The sequence below is a fragment of the Brassica napus genome, chromosome A7 (genome assembly GCF_020379485.1).
Source record: "Brassica napus cultivar Da-Ae chromosome A7, Da-Ae, whole genome shotgun sequence".
Taxonomy (NCBI): Eukaryota; Viridiplantae; Streptophyta; class Magnoliopsida; order Brassicales; family Brassicaceae; genus Brassica; species Brassica napus.
Genome location: NC_063440.1, coordinates 19,325,658 through 19,342,319, shown reverse-complemented (window position 1 = coordinate 19,342,319; position 16,662 = coordinate 19,325,658). Strand labels below are relative to the sequence as shown.

General features: G+C 35.6%; 4 protein-coding genes, 1 long non-coding RNA gene and 1 other non-coding gene across 8 annotated transcripts; 3 read left to right on the top strand and 3 right to left on the bottom strand.

Moving 5' to 3' along the window:
- Positions 1–1,438: 1,438 nt before the first annotated feature.
- On the bottom strand, positions 1,439–4,263 carry LOC125576232. Its single transcript, XR_007314627.1, has 2 exons — positions 1,627–4,263; positions 1,439–1,538 (listed from the first exon to the last, which is right to left on the bottom strand). It is a non-coding gene; the product is annotated as an uncharacterized LOC125576232 (long non-coding RNA).
- Positions 4,264–7,720: 3,457 nt separating this feature from the next.
- Positions 7,721–9,473, top strand: LOC106356906 (transcription factor MYB63). Its single transcript, XM_048735732.1, is given in 3 exon segments — positions 7,721–7,899; positions 7,901–8,094; positions 8,177–9,473. Coding segments are annotated over 3 exon segments (894 nt in total). The 5' UTR covers positions 7,721–7,734; the 3' UTR covers positions 8,712–9,473.
- Positions 9,261–11,626, bottom strand: LOC106353416 (proteasome subunit alpha type-2-A). Of its 2 annotated transcripts, none has more exons than XM_013793170.3 (12): positions 11,541–11,626; positions 11,174–11,241; positions 11,014–11,090; positions 10,845–10,909; positions 10,680–10,726; positions 10,460–10,535; positions 10,233–10,300; positions 10,016–10,085; positions 9,833–9,918; positions 9,701–9,763; positions 9,557–9,622; positions 9,261–9,470 (listed from the first exon to the last, which is right to left on the bottom strand). In XM_013793170.3, exons 2-12 carry the CDS (start codon positions 11,212–11,214, stop codon positions 9,422–9,424), a joined length of 708 nt encoding a protein of 235 aa, XP_013648624.1. In that variant the 5' UTR covers positions 11,215–11,241; positions 11,541–11,626; the 3' UTR covers positions 9,261–9,421. The 2 variants fall into 2 exon arrangements, with proteins under 2 accessions (XP_013648624.1, XP_048591690.1); XM_048735733.1 differs by lacking the exon at positions 11,541–11,626 and adding an exon at positions 11,459–11,493.
- A 128-nt stretch (positions 11,627–11,754) lies between these two features.
- Positions 11,755–14,625, top strand: LOC106353414 (thiosulfate/3-mercaptopyruvate sulfurtransferase 1, mitochondrial). 2 transcript variants are annotated; one of them, XM_048735730.1, is made up of 12 exons: positions 11,755–12,004; positions 12,214–12,393; positions 12,471–12,530; positions 12,661–12,723; positions 12,932–13,056; positions 13,149–13,311; positions 13,407–13,466; positions 13,648–13,706; positions 13,782–13,863; positions 13,962–14,028; positions 14,109–14,176; positions 14,267–14,625. In XM_048735730.1, exons 1-12 carry the CDS (start codon positions 11,900–11,902, stop codon positions 14,372–14,374), a joined length of 1,140 nt encoding a protein of 379 aa, XP_048591687.1. In that variant the 5' UTR covers positions 11,755–11,899; the 3' UTR covers positions 14,375–14,625. The 2 variants fall into 2 exon arrangements, with proteins under 2 accessions (XP_048591687.1, XP_048591688.1); XM_048735731.1 differs by lacking the exons at positions 11,755–12,004; positions 12,214–12,393 and having other exon boundaries at positions 12,478–12,530; positions 12,932–13,060.
- Positions 14,626–15,093: 468 nt separating this feature from the next.
- On the top strand, positions 15,094–15,166 carry TRNAR-CCG. The gene has a single exon. It is a non-coding gene; the product is annotated as a tRNA-Arg (tRNA).
- Positions 15,167–15,271: 105 nt separating this feature from the next.
- On the bottom strand, positions 15,272–15,650 carry BNAA07G20410D. Its single transcript, XM_013796622.3, has one exon. The coding sequence runs from the start codon at positions 15,609–15,611 to the stop codon at positions 15,375–15,377; it is 237 nt and encodes a 78-aa protein (XP_013652076.1). The 5' UTR covers positions 15,612–15,650; the 3' UTR covers positions 15,272–15,374.
- Between the last annotated feature and the right edge of the window lie 1,012 nt (positions 15,651–16,662).

Sequence of the window (16,662 nt, the reverse complement as noted above, 5' to 3'; positions counted from 1 at the left end):
TTGTAGTTTATTCTACAAAACTTATTATTTTATTTCATGCTAAACCGGATTTAATTAACAAAATATATTCTCTTTTTATATATTTTATATGTATATATTTAACAAACGTAATATATAAATACAATATTAACTATCAATTGTATATACAGATAATTCGAATAATCACGTTATTTTCAAGCTAAATTTGGCTTGAAGGCAACTCCAATACCAAACAAAACAATACATATAAGTTTTGCTGCTTATTCTTGAAGTCTATAAATTTTTAGGATTAGATTACGTGAAAAGAGGTAAATCAAACATAATATTCTTTTATGTACTAAAATTTAAAACCCAACGTATAAAGTACAAAAACACAGCAAATACTTGTGAAGGAGAGTACCTGAACTTCACAACTCAAAATATGCTGAAACAATGACATCCAGCCGAAGAACGTAATTTTATTACAGCTCCCAACAGCATCAACAACTCAGAAGTATAGGCTTGAAGATCTACCAAACTCCTTCCTATCTTCAATGGCACTTTCTCAGGTAGGCTTTATTGTTAAAGGATATATTTCCCTGTGATGTGTCATCCACCCGAAACCTTTCATCCTCAGGTGCTGAAAAATCTTTCGCGTTGTTCCTAAGGCCTGTTTCTTCAACCTCACTGCTCCATCTTGCACTACTCTGATTATTATTGAATCTCCGGTCAAGACTTGTCGAAGAAGGAGATCTTTCAACCATGGGCCGGCGAGAAGCTTTTGTGGAACCATGAAACTCGCCCAAAACACCATCTTCCGTCTTTACAGTTTTCTCAGACGCTTTCTGTCTTGTACCCCTGTCCGATCCTCCAGACAGCTCAGCCGCCTCCCTGGAAGAGACCCATTTTGCAGTCTGACCTGAGACGTTCCTGTTTCACCATAACAAACTTATGATCATAGCAACTTTAAAGCTTCTTAAAAAGCGCAAATCAACATTAGAGTCAAAAACATCAACTTACAAAGACAGCACACCAAACGTTTCCAAGTACACAAAAATAAAAAAAGCACATACCCATTCTCTTCTTGCACCACAGAACTGGAAGGTTAATGCTCTGATTTGAAATTTGATCACATCACCATCAGGCCCTTCTCGGCTACTTCTAGTGTCCATGACGATGTCCTGATAATCTGGAGACTTCCTCCCTTCTCTTCTCTGTCTATACTCTCTCTCTCTCTCTCTCTCTCTCTCTCTCTCTCTCTCTCTCTCTCTCTCTCTCTCTCTCTCTCTCTCTCTCTCTCTCTCTCTCTCTCTCTCTCTCTCTCTCTCTCTCTTCTACAAATCCTGGCTCTCATTGGTGATCAGAGAGATGTTCTTGATTGATCACTTGACCTTTCTGTTCAAGAAAGATACAGGACGTTTACCTTTGATTGATCAAAGTTCACGGGCAAGAAGGCTGGAAACTGGGGAAGGCAAGCTTCTCATCAAACAAAGCATATTCCTCTATCAGTTTCTTCAACTGAGTTTACATTATATTTCTGGCTGATTTTGTATCACTCTAGTTGACAATTACTCTTTTCCCTGTGGAGATATCAAACACACTTTAAAACTTAAGTGTATGCATTTTAGAAAGTTCAGTTATATTAAGGCTAATTAAAGCTAAATTTACCTAAAATGATCTCGAGTCAGAAGCTGAGTCATCTCTTTGCAAAGATCTTCATAAACCTTTTGACATTTCTGAAATAAACATACAAACAACATAATTACTTCAAGGAAGAATATAGCCGTATATTCAAGAAATAAATTAAAAGAACAAATCATCTCAATCTCGAGCTTCACTATACCTTTGTCCTAATCTCAAATAAAATTTCCATAGAGGATCGATTATCATCGAGCTTATTGAACCCTGAGAAATACATCCCAACTTTGTCCCACTCATCAGCAAGACCTTTCTCTTCGAAGGGCTTAATATTAGAAAAGAACAGATTCCTGCTCCAGCGTAACATGACCTCAACCAAATTACAAAATTATTAAGATATGAGTTTAAGAACACTATGAACATTAGTTTAATAGTCATATGAACATGAATTTAATAACACTTATTCAAGAACAGAATCACGTTAATTAAAGGTATGAAGTTTAGGAATACTATGAACATGATTTTAACGGAAGGCAAAACATCAGAATTGAAGATTTACACAGAGATGGTTCACGTCAATTGAACAACTCGAAACTCCATAGTTGGTATCTCGAATTTCCGTTGTTGGTATCAGAGAAGGAAGAACAACACTTTTGGTTTCAGAAATAGAAGAAGAACATGAACCCTAACGTCGGGATTGAAGATTCAAATAGCGATGCCTAACGTTGATTAAACATCCCGAAACTCCATTGTTGGTACCTAGATGTTCTAAACATGTTTTCTTTTGCATACTAAAAAGAAAAACATAAAGATGTAGACATTTCTGTTACAAAACAAGAATTATTATAAAATAAGTATATTGTGTCATTGTTTACAACCTTGAAACAACAACATGTATAAGTATTACTTAAACTTATACACTATTATTATAATATTTTTTCTATATACAATATAGCACATTATTATTAGATCTTTACTGATTATTTCAATATTAGGAAATGGAAAAGAAGAAGTTATATCTATCTTTTCTTCCAGGGGCGGACAAGGCCTAACGGTTTGTCATGATCTCTTCTGAACCAAATCCCATCAGGTCTAGCTGCCCATTGACGTATTTGATTACATCTAGTATTTGCAGCAGCTCGATATATTTCAAGCTCATCAAAATGAAATTCTTTTCGAGCTCCAAACCATAAATCACATGCGTACCTTGTTCTTTCTCTTCTATTAGTAACATCGGCGAATTCCCAAGTTCTGTTTTGATTAAAAGTTTTTAAACCGCCTTCCCAATTTTGAAATAGCCAATTACTGCACTTGTATCCCAATACTTGACCACCACCGAGTTGGTTAGTAATCATTATACGATTTATAGGGCAGTTTTCTTTTATCCAAGCTTCACTTGACCAAGAACACATACCAATAACTAACAGAAAAACTATGTAATTATTCATTTTTATGTTTTTTTTTGTTTTTTTGAGTAATAAGATTATCAAGATGAAGTATTTATAATAAAAAAAATGTGAAGTATGTTTTACTTTTATTTTTAGATATGGTATTAATAGCGTTAACTAATTACTAAAACAAATACAAACCAAGTAAAATTATTGGTGATAGGAGGTTTTACTCAGCTTAATGTAAAAAAATATGGTTAGCCACAAAGATAAAATAAATAAAGCAACAATTATAATTTATAAATTACCACAAAAACAAAACCAAAAAATTTAACATCTGGTTCATACGTAACTCCCTTGTAATCAGCAGGAACCTGAACAATGTCATCAAGTTTAGATGAAAGGAACAGTAAGAACCGGAACCCATTTTAGATGTTACGGGGTCATAGAGTTGCCAAAACGAGGGAAAACAATGTCAAAACGTCAAATTTCGCACCATCTAATCTTTACTGCCTTTGAGACCTTCATCTCGAGCTCCTTTTCTGTAGGAAGTCTATTCTAATAGCTGGCACCACCAACAAAATCAAAGATGTAAATTCAAACATCATAGAGTGGGGTTAAGAGACTGATTAGCAGATAAAATGGGGAAAAGGTCTGATAAAATTACCCAGGAATTATATCTTTTAATACGGCCAACACAGATAACAAACCAAGTTTCACTATCTTTGTATTACATTTCCTTTATGGTTCTTATGTTTGCCTCAGGATCAGAAAGTAGTTGCATTCCCAACTCCTCGAGTTTGTTTTTCTTATTTTCAAACGTCTCTTCACCAGATAGTCCTTCGTTCAATTCTGCCTGACAAAAGAAAAAAAATCATTCACATGTTAAAAAATAAGTTTTAACGAAAAATCAGAAAGACTCAAAACAGGCATCACCAAAACTGCTGCTTGAGGTGTTTCCTCCTCTTGTATGATCTCTTTAGGCAATTCCTTCTCTTGTTTTTTCGCCTCTTTTTTTACTCTTTTTAGCTTTTGCTCTCCTCTGAGATTTGTTCAATATATTTTCATCTTCAATAACATCCTCTTCTGCTTCATCAGTATCGCCCTTAGCTAGTTTTGACGTCTTTGTCACTGTAACATAGAATGACTACAGATATAACAATCCTGAGATTGTATCATTAAACAATAGTTTACGTTGATTACGAGTTCGCTGGTGGAGTTTGCCATCTTAAGTCATGACAGGGAGCACATCAACAGGATCCACTTGGATCTCGTTACTACTCCCTTTCTCTTCCTCATACCTGTCCTCCACTGTCTTTTGTTCACCAACGCATTGCCTGGCATCATCACAAACAAGATATTTAGCAATGCACAAATCTGATCAGATAGGATAACCCTAGCTCCTTCGCTAATAGCTTCCGAATGTATGCATTGAATACTAAACCTACTCGCTATAACTCAAAGTATGAGAACCTAAGCAACCACTAACACAGCATGAAGGAGCACCTGTTAATAGCAGTGGTGTCAATACGAGTGACGAATAGGGGCGTTAATCAGTGTTTTTTTTTTTTTTTTTTTGGTAAAAACGTTAATCAGTGTTCTCTTCGACGAACTTCATATCCTAGTCGGAGAACTCAATATCCTCTTCAGGTACGTCCTGGTGAAGCTGCAGCAGTGGCATGCCTTGAGATTTTGGGGACTAGACAATTAAAAAGAATTTTTATAGTTTGAGGGTCTGAATTTTTTTTTACAATTTTAGAGATCTATTTATCTATTTTTTTTCAAAATTTTTGAAAACTTGAGGTTTATGTTTCATGTAGCTTGCCCGGGAGCAGCGGAGGTATTATCTTATCTTTACGCCGACTTTTCCCCATTATTCACACTAATTCAGCAGCAAGTGGAGAGGTTTTAGTGAAGTTGAAAAATGAAAACAACTGAAAAAGATCAAAGGGTTTAGGGTTTTTGTGCCGCGAACGAGAATAGTAATTAATGTATCAAGGAGATGACACAGTCCCTGTAATGGACCAGGTAGCCATGGGCAGGGCATTCGGATATTCGGTTCGGTTTCGGATAGGAACCATTCGGTTCCGGGTAATATTGTATAAATCATTCTTATACCCAATAGGTACTTATGAGATTTCGGTTCGGTTTTGGATACCCATTTAATATATGAATCAAGTATATATATACAAAATATATCAGTTAACATGTTAAACTAAGTGGTCTACTGGTTACACACTTGCATAAATGTCAATCAATCCAATTAGAGTTCAAGTCATTAAAATGCTACTTTTATAAGTACTAGTACACTGGTCATTAAACGTTTTTAAAACTATTTGATCATTATCATTATTAGGGGCGGAACCCCGCGCTTGCTGTTGACAATTAAATGTGTTATAAAACTTTAAAAATGTTATGAATTGATTTGTTTGTTTAGTTGAAGTGGTTTATTATGGGTTGCTGTTATGCTTGCTCCGCACATCGGTTATTTGTTCTGGTGTGCACATCAACTCTTTCTTACATGGACATATTCATAAGCTTGCAAAATTTTCATTTTACTTTATGAAATCTTATATGCCAAATAAGGTCCATACTCCATAGGGAGGTTGAAAAACTATATCACTTTTGTCCACATATAGTGTCCACTCATATGATTTGTTCACCAACCTTCTGATTACCAAGAGCCTCATAAACAAGCAAAATCCGTACTGTCATTTTGTATGTCGAAACTGTAGACTTGTATATATTTATATAAATTTTTGAACCAAACATTTATAACTTATATGTATCACTGAATATTCGCAACTACTTTGGTTTCTTACTTCGAGTTAACTTCAGTCATGGGTGATACTTAATACTCCAACCATTAATTGGTTTTGGAGTGCATAGTAATAGTAGTGAATAAGTATATATTACAACTACTAGGAATCATTTTTGGATGGTTGCATAGAAATTAATAAAGTAATGAAGGTTTGGTGATAATAAGTAATCAACGTAGCCAAGTGCCAACAACAAAACCAAACCCACCAAACATTAAAGAAGTCAAAAACGACGTATGTCTCTGACCTTTTCCACTCTCTTTAGTTTGGTGAGATCGTGCACTTTGCTCGCATATACTACATCGTTTTTTTTGTATTTTCGGATGTGATTTTGAACTTACTTTATGATGTTTATTGCCTTCTATTTTAGCTCTCAGATTTAATTTATAGCTTTTATATTTTTCTTTGCAGCGTATTTGTTTTTGTGTACGCAATCGATAGTCTTGACAAAATATAAATATATTAATTCCATGGCATGACGGATGCATAATTAAAATTTGGACAGCATTGTTCATGAGAGAATTTCTTAATCATTGTCTTGGAACTACATGATTATGGGATAATATCTATATTCAAGAGTTGGCAATGTTGCATGGAGCCACGTTGCTTATGCGAGTGAGTTAGACAAAATTAGCTGACAAGAAACAATATTATCTTTTTCAAAAAAGAAGAAGATTATTATCAAATCTCATTGCAAACTTTAGACAAAACAACCTAATAAAAAACTAATATTTTGTCCAAAAAAACTAATATATAATTTTGTCACTTCATAACTATTACTATTTTACAGTATATACATGTGATTAATTCCATTATTATAATTTAAAATGATTTACTCTTTTTTAATAGATTTCTAAATAAAATAAGATATTAAAATGAACACTTGTCTATACCTAGTTTTACATTAGAAAAATTGCCTAATACATTCCGGTAAATCTCAAAGCTTACGAGGATGATTGGTTGTGGCTGTAGATGCTTTACACAACTAAAATTTAGTTTAAAACTATATATGTCAGCCGTTGCTCTGGACAATGGAATGTATGAGAAATTTACGTTAAGTTCAGGTTACGTTCGCAACCGATTGTTCTCAATTGGTGAAAATGGTTTCAAAACCAAAAGAACGGCCAGCTTTTGCAAATTATTTGGAAGATATCAAGATCCTGAAAGAGAGCTTCACCTGATTAGAGATTATCTATGTACTACGGATGCAAAATTCAAAGGCAGATAGTCTAGCACGCAATGCTAGAAAGCAACCGTCTTTTGTCGTTCACATGGATGCAGATCACTCGGTTTGGTTTACAGAGTCAATATGAGTTTGTATTGTTGATGACAAAAAAAAACTATATATGTCAACCAATCAAGTTTTCCTTTCCTTAAAATACTTACATCAATTTTTTTTTACAAAATCAAAATATGGTTGTAGAGAGTTTTATTTCCAAAGCAAAAAAAAAAATGTTTTACAAAGTTATAGTAAAATAGTTTACAGCAAATAAACCTACAAATTAAATTCTACACCCAAAAACAATCACCCCCTATAACTTTTATTTGGGAAACTAGTTTTAATAATTAAAGGAATAAAATAACTATTTATTTACTCTTTTTTTTAACTTAATTATATATTTACTTCCAACACAAATATGAACAAGCATCGCTATTAAAAGAAAAGATAAGTTGCATGCATCATGTAGATGCCAAATCAAGTAAAAATGAGAAAATGGAATTCTACCAAATAATAACACTCAACAAATCTGATTTGACATTTATCAAATCCATTTATTTTCATTTATCTTTCTCATGTCAAGATCACACTCTTGCCTCTCATTTATATAAACAACACAACAAATTCTATTTGGTAAAAGTAAATCTCAAAATTGATCCTGATTGTATATATAAAATATATACACATAGAAGGAGAGGGAGAGAGAGAGGGAATGGGGAAGGGAAGAGCACCTTGTTGTGACAAGATCAAAGTGAAGAGAGGTCCATGGAGCCCTGAAGAAGACTTGAAACTCATCTCTTTTATTCAAAAGTTTGGTCATGAGAACTGGAGATCTCTTCCCAATCAATCTGGTATGTTGTTGCTTTCTGATCATGATCAAAGCAAAGCCTATTGAATGGCTTTTCTTAATATGCTTCTGAATAAATATGCAAAATAACGAAGGTCTACTAAGATGTGGAAAGAGTTGTCGTCTAAGGTGGATCAACTACCTTCGACCAGATGTGAAGCGAGGTAACTTCACTGCAGAGGAGGAAGAAACAATCATAAAGCTTCACCAGAACTATGGAAACAAGTAAATAACTATATGCATGCTTCTTGTGTTGGACAAAAAAAGTGATTTGATATTGACATTGGTTTTGTGCATTTTTGATAAGGTGGTCAAGAATCGCTTCTCAACTTCCAGGAAGAACAGATAATGAGATCAAGAATGTGTGGCATACTCGTCTAAAGAAAAGACTTGTTCAGAGCTCAGCAACCTCGCCTTGTTCAAGTAATTCTGTTTCTTGTGGGAAAGAAGATAAGTCTCAAGCAGAAGGTTGTTTGAACACAAAGACCTCTCAAGACTTTACTACTTCAGTGTCTTCTGGTGGTTCCTACAACTCAAACCAGGAAGATGATCCAAAGATAGGCCTCTTGTTTAAGTGTAGCGCGTTTAATGAAATTATTCAAGAGGTAGACAAACCAGATCTAGAGATTCCTTTTGACTCAGATCCTGACATATGGAGTTTCTTAGATAGTTCAAACTCACTTCAACAATCTGGTGCAAATGAGTTCAGAGCAGAAGAAGAGTCTGATGAAGATGAAGTCAAGAAATGGTTCAAGCACATGGAAAGCGAACTAGAGTTAGAAGAAGCTGATAATGAACACCATAAACCTGGAACACAAGAATCATCATCATCATGCTCATGATACATTAACAAATCTAAATTATGAATTTACTATATGGTTTAAGGCGTATTCTTAAATTATTATTCTGGATATCAATACTTGAAGGAAAGTTCAGGTAATATAGAATATAATATCCCATAGTTGACTTCTTGGCATTTTCAAGTAAGTAGATGATACCTAGCTGGTCAAACAATATACTATACTGAAAGCTCTGAGACTAAACCATCTTCAAGATGATGCTTAATATGGAAACTTTTGGTATTCAAAGTTATTAGTAGAAGAGTATTTGGTGAGCTTGATAATCATTCTCCATAATCTAACAACAATCCACCAGCTAGCTTTGTTGAATAACAAGTAAACGCATATGCATTTTTCAACTACTCAAGCAACGTCCCTGTCCCCATGCCATCACTTCTATCAACTTTGTACCAAATCATTATTGAATAAAGAAGCTAATCTCTATAATGATTCATCCTCCGGAATGTTTCTTGAAAATTCAATGGAGATGGACAAAAACTTCATGTTTTGGCTCAAGTAATTTGTGTGCATGACATTTTGAACATAAATAAATGAAAAGAAAACAGATTCTAAAATTGGGTCTCGAGTCTGAACAAGTTCCAAAAGTTTTACAGAAGCAATAACCACCAAGTTTGTGCAACCAGTCAGAGAAAAGAAAAAGATAGCATTAGGATTCAAAGCGCGCTAAGCTGCACGGACGGGCAAGTGAAAGTTTACTCTACTTCAGCCAAGTAATCGTCGATCTCTGCAGGTGTTAGTACCCTGCACATAACAGCCTCTTTTCAGAACATTGTTGGCAATAAACAAAGGTTCTTTGATTCTACTAGTTTGGAGTCTTGAAACGTTACCTGAAAACTTTGTCAGCACCAATCTTGCCGATCTCAATGTTTTTGCTAGAGATTTCTCCCTCGAAACTGTGAAACAGACGAGAAAGAAAGATGTTAAGTTCTGTCAAAACTCTGAAAAAAACAGGACTTGGTAAGAACTCTCACCCTTCCTTCAAAGTTAAAATGGCAGTGTGAATGGCATCATCAAGTTCCATATCTTCAGTGTACCTGATAAGAGACTAAGATGACATGACATGCTTCCAAGATCATACACAAACAGTTAAAAAATGTTATTACCTTTTCTCAAGGAATGTCTTAGCATTTGAAACATTCTTTCCCATGGCAGAAGCTTTCCATGAGAAATAAGAGCCAGACGGATCCACCTAATGAAAAAAAATGAAATTCTGTAATAAGATGTTTTTATTTACATAAGCGGTTATAAAGGTTATATACATCTTTAATGTTACTACTACTACATACCTGATAGAGCTGTGGACCTTTGTCATCATACCCAGCCACTAGTAGAGAAACTCCAAACGGCCTAACACCACTATTAAGAGAAGGAAACCGAAAGGTGAAGCAAAATTCAGTAGTCTAGTTTATGGATACAGTTTTGTTTTGACAAAATGTTCTCATTTCAAATGAATCTTAAATCTATGGAAGGAAGTAAACCGTATAGATTTTGAATAGTACTTACCCTGATTGAGTGAACTCTTGCATCACCGTTGCAGTTTCTCTTACAAGTTGAGTAACGGGGATGGGTTCCTGTGACAACAAAAACCCCATCAGAAGTTGGAAACTACTAATAAGAAACAGTTTAAGATACATCAATCCAAAGTATCTGAGAACTAACAGGGACTGAAGATTTATCATACATGCAATACTCCAAGAAAAGTAGAAAAGAATAGAGATGTTAAAGATTACTTTGTACAGACGGTTATATTGCTCAGCCTGCTTCCTACTCTTTCGTACAAGAACTCGAAAATCAGGACCCATACCACTTCATAGAATAAAATACCGAAGTTAGCATTGAAATGATGAAGGCATGAACTAAGGAAAAGGCAACTTATGAGAGATACCATAAGTAATAAAAATCCAATTTTCAATTAAAGAGCTACAAAATAGCTGAGGAGAGAAGAAGAACCTGTAAACAACTCCAATGTTGGGAGTCAAATGCTGAATCTTCTGAACCTGAAGTAGAGACATTTGGTTAACATTCGTTACAACCTACTAAAGTTCCACAAGGGTAGAAAGGAAAACGATCCAATTGCTATAAAACTTGAAAGAAACATGTTGTCATCAAACTTACAGATTCTTCATCAACCAGAATAGAAGGAAGTTTCTTTTCTGTTGCAATGACAACTCCGTTTGAAGCTGCAAAATGAAAAACCACAGTCGTGATAACAAAACAACAAACGTTCCTTAGAATCTCTTTATATAGAATTCCATCAGGTCATTCATCATTGACAACAACAAACCTTTGATTCCCAAAGATGTCTGGCCTGATCCAACAGCTGTTAGAGCATGCTCTATCTGAACCAGCTTCCCTGATGGACTGTTATCATAACCACAACACTAATTAACCCCCCAATCTAAATTTTCCAAAGAGATGCGTTTGAAAGATAAACAAGTTCGTACCTGAAGGTAGTGAGAGAAAACGAGTACTGACTGTCTCCCATTGCACCTTAAGCTTAGCTCAAAAACCTCTGCAAAAATGCAAAACCGTATCAATCTCCTCCCAAATTTTCTGGAAAGAAAAATTAAAACTTGGAACGATGCGAAGTGCTGAATCTACTAAACTTAAACCCACATAACATCCAACGATCCACACACTCATGTTCATCAACATAAACCCAGATTATATAACAGCTGAGTCAAACTAAATTACTACACTGAAGAGACTGAATCTGAACAAGACTTAACCCAAACAAAGATAGATTCCAATTCTCGATATGGGTTTAACAAAGGAATCAACTTTAAATCAAAATGCATATAAATATCATACCTTTGATGTACAGATCGAACACCAGAGAATGGACGAGGAGAGAAGAAGAAATAAAGCTTTTAGGTTTCTTAAACAAAAAGAAAAGTCAAGTAAAACGACACCGTTTTGTTTAATTTACAAAATGGTCCAATATTTATGTATATTTTCACTTTCGGGCCAAAATACTATTTACACTACTGACTCAATAATTACAAAACTACCCAAGTCGTGTCCTCTGTTCCAGACCGGTTCGTGGCGGCAGCTAGAGTTAGTAAAACTTGTTGGGTTCTCTTCTTTACCTGGAGTGGATCAATAAAGTTGGAGTCTTTTTCAAATCAAACCCATCTTTTTTGCTTTAGTTGTATTGTAACGGTGACATCATGGCTTCGACTCTTTTCTCCAGAACTTTTCTAGCTGCAACCCACCGCTTGATCACTCCTTCTCTTCTCCCTCAAAACCCCCTTCATCTCGCCTCCTTTCTTACTGTAAGTCCTAATCCAATCCTCATTCTCGATCATCGGTTTAGGAGATCACAGTGGGTCTAGTGGGGGGGGTTTGGAGCTTTCATAAAGGTTTAGACTTTGTTGTTGATGAGATCTGATGCTTTGTAACGGAAACTAGGGAATGAGATTCTCTCTGTTTATAAAGTTTGACTCTTTTTCTTTTGTGTGTGTTGTGATGATGATAATTGCAGAGGAGAGGGTTCTTCTCTCAGTTAGGCTCTTACTCTACAGCTTATAGATCAGCTCGAGCTATGGCTTCTGCTGGAATTGGGGCAAGAGCAGGCTACTCGACTTCATCATCTGTAGCAACTAATGAGCCTGTTGTTTCTGTTGATTGGCTTCATTCTAACCTTAGAGAGCCTGATTTGAAGGTGACTCCCTTTTGTTTTCTTCCAAGCTTTGTCTGCTTATACTTAAAAACTTACCTGTTTTGGTGTTCTGTGCTCAGGTTTTGGATGCGTCATGGTACATGCCAGATGAGCAGAGGAATCCCATCCAAGAATATCAGGTGAGCTTTAGAGTAAATAGATTATTGATTCCATGATTGCCTGTGTGAACAATAGTAAAGAAACGAATCTTTTTTATAGAGATAGTAGTACACTACTTGATACTAATGGACTTTGTTCTCTGGCCTACAGGTTGCTCATATTCCTGGTGCTCTCTTCTTTGATTTGGATGGAATATCAGATCGATCAACAAGTGTAAGAGTCACTATCTTCTCCTTTTACTGAAGATCCCTGTTCTCAACTCAACATTTGAAAAGAATCTCGACTCTTTGCTGTTAACATCATTTCCATTTTGTGGGATATATTCTTATTATACTTATGACGTGTTGCTTGTGAGTTTCTGTGTGTGATTTAAAGGACACCATCTAAATTATTGTATGATAATATCTATTTCTTGATGCAGTTGCCACATATGTTGCCGTCTGAGGAAGCTTTTGCTGCTGGTTGCTCTGCTCTTGGAATTGAGAACAAAGATGGAGTGGTTGTTTATGATGCAAAGGGTGTATTTAGTGCAGCTCGTGTATGGTGGTGAGTTTTGGATCCAGTTTGTCTTTTAAATTCCTTTGGTTTGTCAGATATTTTTACAATTGATGGGTGCTCCTTTCACTTACTGTAAACAGGATGTTCCGAGTTTTTGGACATGACAAAGTGTGGGTGCTCGATGGAGGTCTACCGAGATGGCGTGCTTCAGGTTACGATGTTGAATCTAGTGCATCAGGTGATGCTATTTTGAAAGCCAGTGCTGCAAGTGAGGCTATAGAGAAAATCTATCAAGGACATTCCGTAAGTAGCCAGCGAATGATTTTCTATGTTTTCTTGCTGTGCATTATTAATGAGATTGTAGTAGTGAAGATAGACTCTTCTCTTTTTTTCCTCAGGTGAGTCCAATAACCTTTCAGACCAAGTTCCAGCCACATCTAGTGTGGACACTTGATCAGGTTGGCATTTTCTGAACGGTTTTGTCTTTGTGTTGATGTTATCTTCATTAAGAGAGTCCTAAAGATGACCCAGCTTCAAGTTCTTTAACTGGTGTCTATATCCTGTTTATGGATCAGATTAAGAGTCCACTTCTGCTTTAATTGAGTATATCTGTATACTTGGTTTTTGGTCAATTCACAGGTGAAGAACAATATGGAGGATCAAACATATCAACACGTAGACGCACGTTCCAAAGCCAGGTACTATGATTTGCAAACCTATCACTTGTTTCTGCTAAAATGCTTTAGCTAAATCGATAATCACTCTACTGGTAGGTTTGATGGTACGGCTCCAGAACCCCGTAAGGGAATAAGAAGTGGTCATATCCCTGGAAGCAAGTGTGTCCCTTATCCTCAGGTAACCTGTAAATTCTTGAGAACTTGTTTCCTTCTTTCACTTCCTCTGCTGCATCTTATCCTCGGAGTTAATGTGTGGTAAACTTATTCTTTCTGCAGTTGTTTGATTCTGCTTCTCAAACATTGTTACCAGCAGAAGACCTGAAGAAACGGTTTGAACAAGAAGGTATACTATCTCCACTTGGAAGAATGAGTTTCACAATCTTCTATAAAGCAATCTTAACATCTCAAGGCTTTTTGTTGCAGAGATCTCATTGGACAAGCCTATTCTGGCCTCGTGTGGCACTGGTGTAACAGCTTGCATCCTGGCAATGGTAATTAGCTATCTTCATCCATCACTTTTGTTTGAGACTGTAAATTGTGTAGAAGAGTCTGAATCTGACGTGGTTGCTTTCTCTTGTTAGGGGCTTCACCGAGTGGGAAAAACTGATGTGCCAGTCTACGATGGCTCGTGGACTGAATGGGCAACACAACCAGACTTGCCCATGGAAGGGGAGGATTCTTCTTCATGAACAGTCCTCAAGGGAAAGGCTAGCAACAAGATTACAAGCCACAAACACAGATGATGTTTTTTTAACTTGAGGATGAATATAAGCTTGGTTTGATATCTGCCTTGAGTATAAGAGGACTCTGTCTATATATCTTGGAATATATTTTTTTCTTTGAGGGGGACAAAGGTTTATGGTCTTTGGAATAAAATCAACGAACAGAAAATTGTTAATGGTCATGATTCATGAAACAATTATGAACAAGGTTTTTATTAGTAGATGGGTAATAGATGAGAAACTGAGGCATGGGTGTTCAGCAAGAGGTTGTTAGTGTCATGTGCCAGAGTTGTCTCACAAGTTCAGATTGTAATTTTTTTTATATGATGTTACGATTATGCAAAAAAAACTACATAAATGAATCTACAACTGATAAAACTATCTATCTTGTTACGTCTAATTGCATAGCTTAACACTTGATCTGTCCTATAAAAAGCTGTCTATAATCCATTGCATCATTGAAGCTGTCCTATAATCCGAAATCCAAACTTATTGTCTAGAAAGATTAATGAATCGTCAATCAACCATTGGACTAGCAAACCAGTAGTAGCAGGTTGTAAATGTTGAGACATTGATGTTACGAAGTTATAAATTAAGAAAGGTATAAAGTAAGAAAATGGTACAATACAGATTATGGAGACAATTCCTTTATATAGATATTGAACGATAAAGTAGCTTAGCAAGATGACCGCGTGGCCTAATGGATAAGGCGCTCGCCTCCGGAGCGGGAGATTGTGGGTTCGAGTCCCACCGTGGTCGTTATTTATGTTTCTACTGTCTTCAATGGATTTGCTTTTTGAAACTATCAACTTTCATGTCCATTCTCTAGACGACATCTAAGGTTAATGTACAAGTTTAATGTTATTTTTGATACCAAGAGTGAGATATTACTTTATTGATTGATTACATGACAAGAAGAGATCCCCCACGTATACGCATTCATATTCTACATTACAAAACCACAGACCTAGCCAGTGCCGGTAACACCAAGATCCTGCTTCTTGTCGTCTTTACCAGCGCCAAAGACAGGTCCGCCTAGACCAGCAGCATCGGTGACCTTCTCTTGGTGCTTATCAACTTGAATTCCACCTTCGTCTTCCTTTGACCTTATATCAAGCTTTGTCTTGTTCTGTCCTCCTTCCACCGACTCGTACGTCGTCGCCGTCTTTGATCCCATCGGCTCTGCTCCTTGCGCTCCAGACATTTTTAACGCTCTCTATCTTTTTTTTTGTCTCCACCAAAACTAAAGTTATATACATATATACCCTCACCCCCATGTTCTTGAAATTCAACACCTGGCCAAGGTGATGTTACACGTCAGTTTTTTCAGAAGTTTAGACCTATCTTGTTGGTCACGTGTCTTTAAGTAAGAGCCAAAAGGACCCTGCAATTCTCATGAACAAACGTATTATGATGATTCTGTAGTATCCAACTGTTTAAGAACATTTCGAAACTACTCCAGTGTTAGATTTACGATGATTGTTAGAATTTATAAAACCTAGTGTTATTGGTTTACACATTCTCACATTCTCTTTAAAATCTAGTGTTATTGGTTTCATGATTTAGTAATTCTATACATAATCTTTTGTTATTCAAAAAGTCTAGATTTTAATAATTCTTTAAATCTATTAAAGTTGGTGTTATTGGAAGTTGTATTCTTCACCATTTAACTCATAACACAAGATTTTGAAAATACTACTTATATACCTTAGATTCTTAGAATCATTATATCAATGTATTTTCATAGAATTTCACAATATACAAAACTCTCTACAACTCTTTCTAAATTTAACAAATCTCTCAACTTTTAAAATCAACAAACTCTATATAAATCTTACTCCCATTAACACCTCATTAGTTATTGGAAGCTGACAATTTGAGAGCTAAACGGACCTATTAAGATAACACCGAAAAGGCCCATTATAGCCCTCTAATGATCGAAAGTAATTTGAGACCATTTCAAAAAGCCGAATGATTACTTACTCTTGAGTTCATAACTTACTAAAAGAATAACAACAAAGCTTAATATAAATATAAATTGATGAAGTCAACTAAGATTAGTTCATTATCTAGATATTTATTCAGTGGTTTAATACTTGTAGACTACAAAATGGGCTCTTTCTTTGATGCAATCTTATTAACTTGTTATACGTACGTAATCACATATAACAATATAAAATCAATACATACAAATAATTCAAAGACGCAAAGAAAACTAATCATAATAGTTTCAAAAGAAAAAACATATAGATGTG

Excerpts from the sequence above, each read along its gene's own strand:
- BNAA07G20410D (XM_013796622.3), bottom strand. The coding sequence starts at position 15,611 with ATGTCTGGAGCGCAAGGAGCAGAGCCGATGGGATCAAAGACGGCGACG.
- LOC106353414 (XM_048735730.1), top strand. The coding sequence starts at position 11,900 with ATGGCTTCGACTCTTTTCTCCAGAACTTTTCTAGCTGCAACCCACCGC. Across the intron at positions 12,394-12,470 it reads TTAGAGAGCCTGATTTGAAG|GTTTTGGATGCGTCATGGTA; the intron begins GTGACTCCCTTT and ends TTCTGTGCTCAG. Across the intron at positions 12,531-12,660 it reads ATCCCATCCAAGAATATCAG|GTTGCTCATATTCCTGGTGC; the intron begins GTGAGCTTTAGA and ends TCTGGCCTACAG.
- LOC106353416 (XM_013793170.3), bottom strand. The coding sequence starts at position 11,214 with ATGGGAGACAGTCAGTACTCGTTTTCTCTCACTACCTTCAG. Across the intron at positions 10,086-10,232 it reads CAAGAGTTCACTCAATCAGG|TGGTGTTAGGCCGTTTGGAG; the intron begins GTAAGTACTATT and ends TTCTCTTAATAG. Across the intron at positions 9,623-9,700 it reads ATTTTAACTTTGAAGGAAGG|TTTCGAGGGAGAAATCTCTA; the intron begins GTGAGAGTTCTT and ends TCTGTTTCACAG.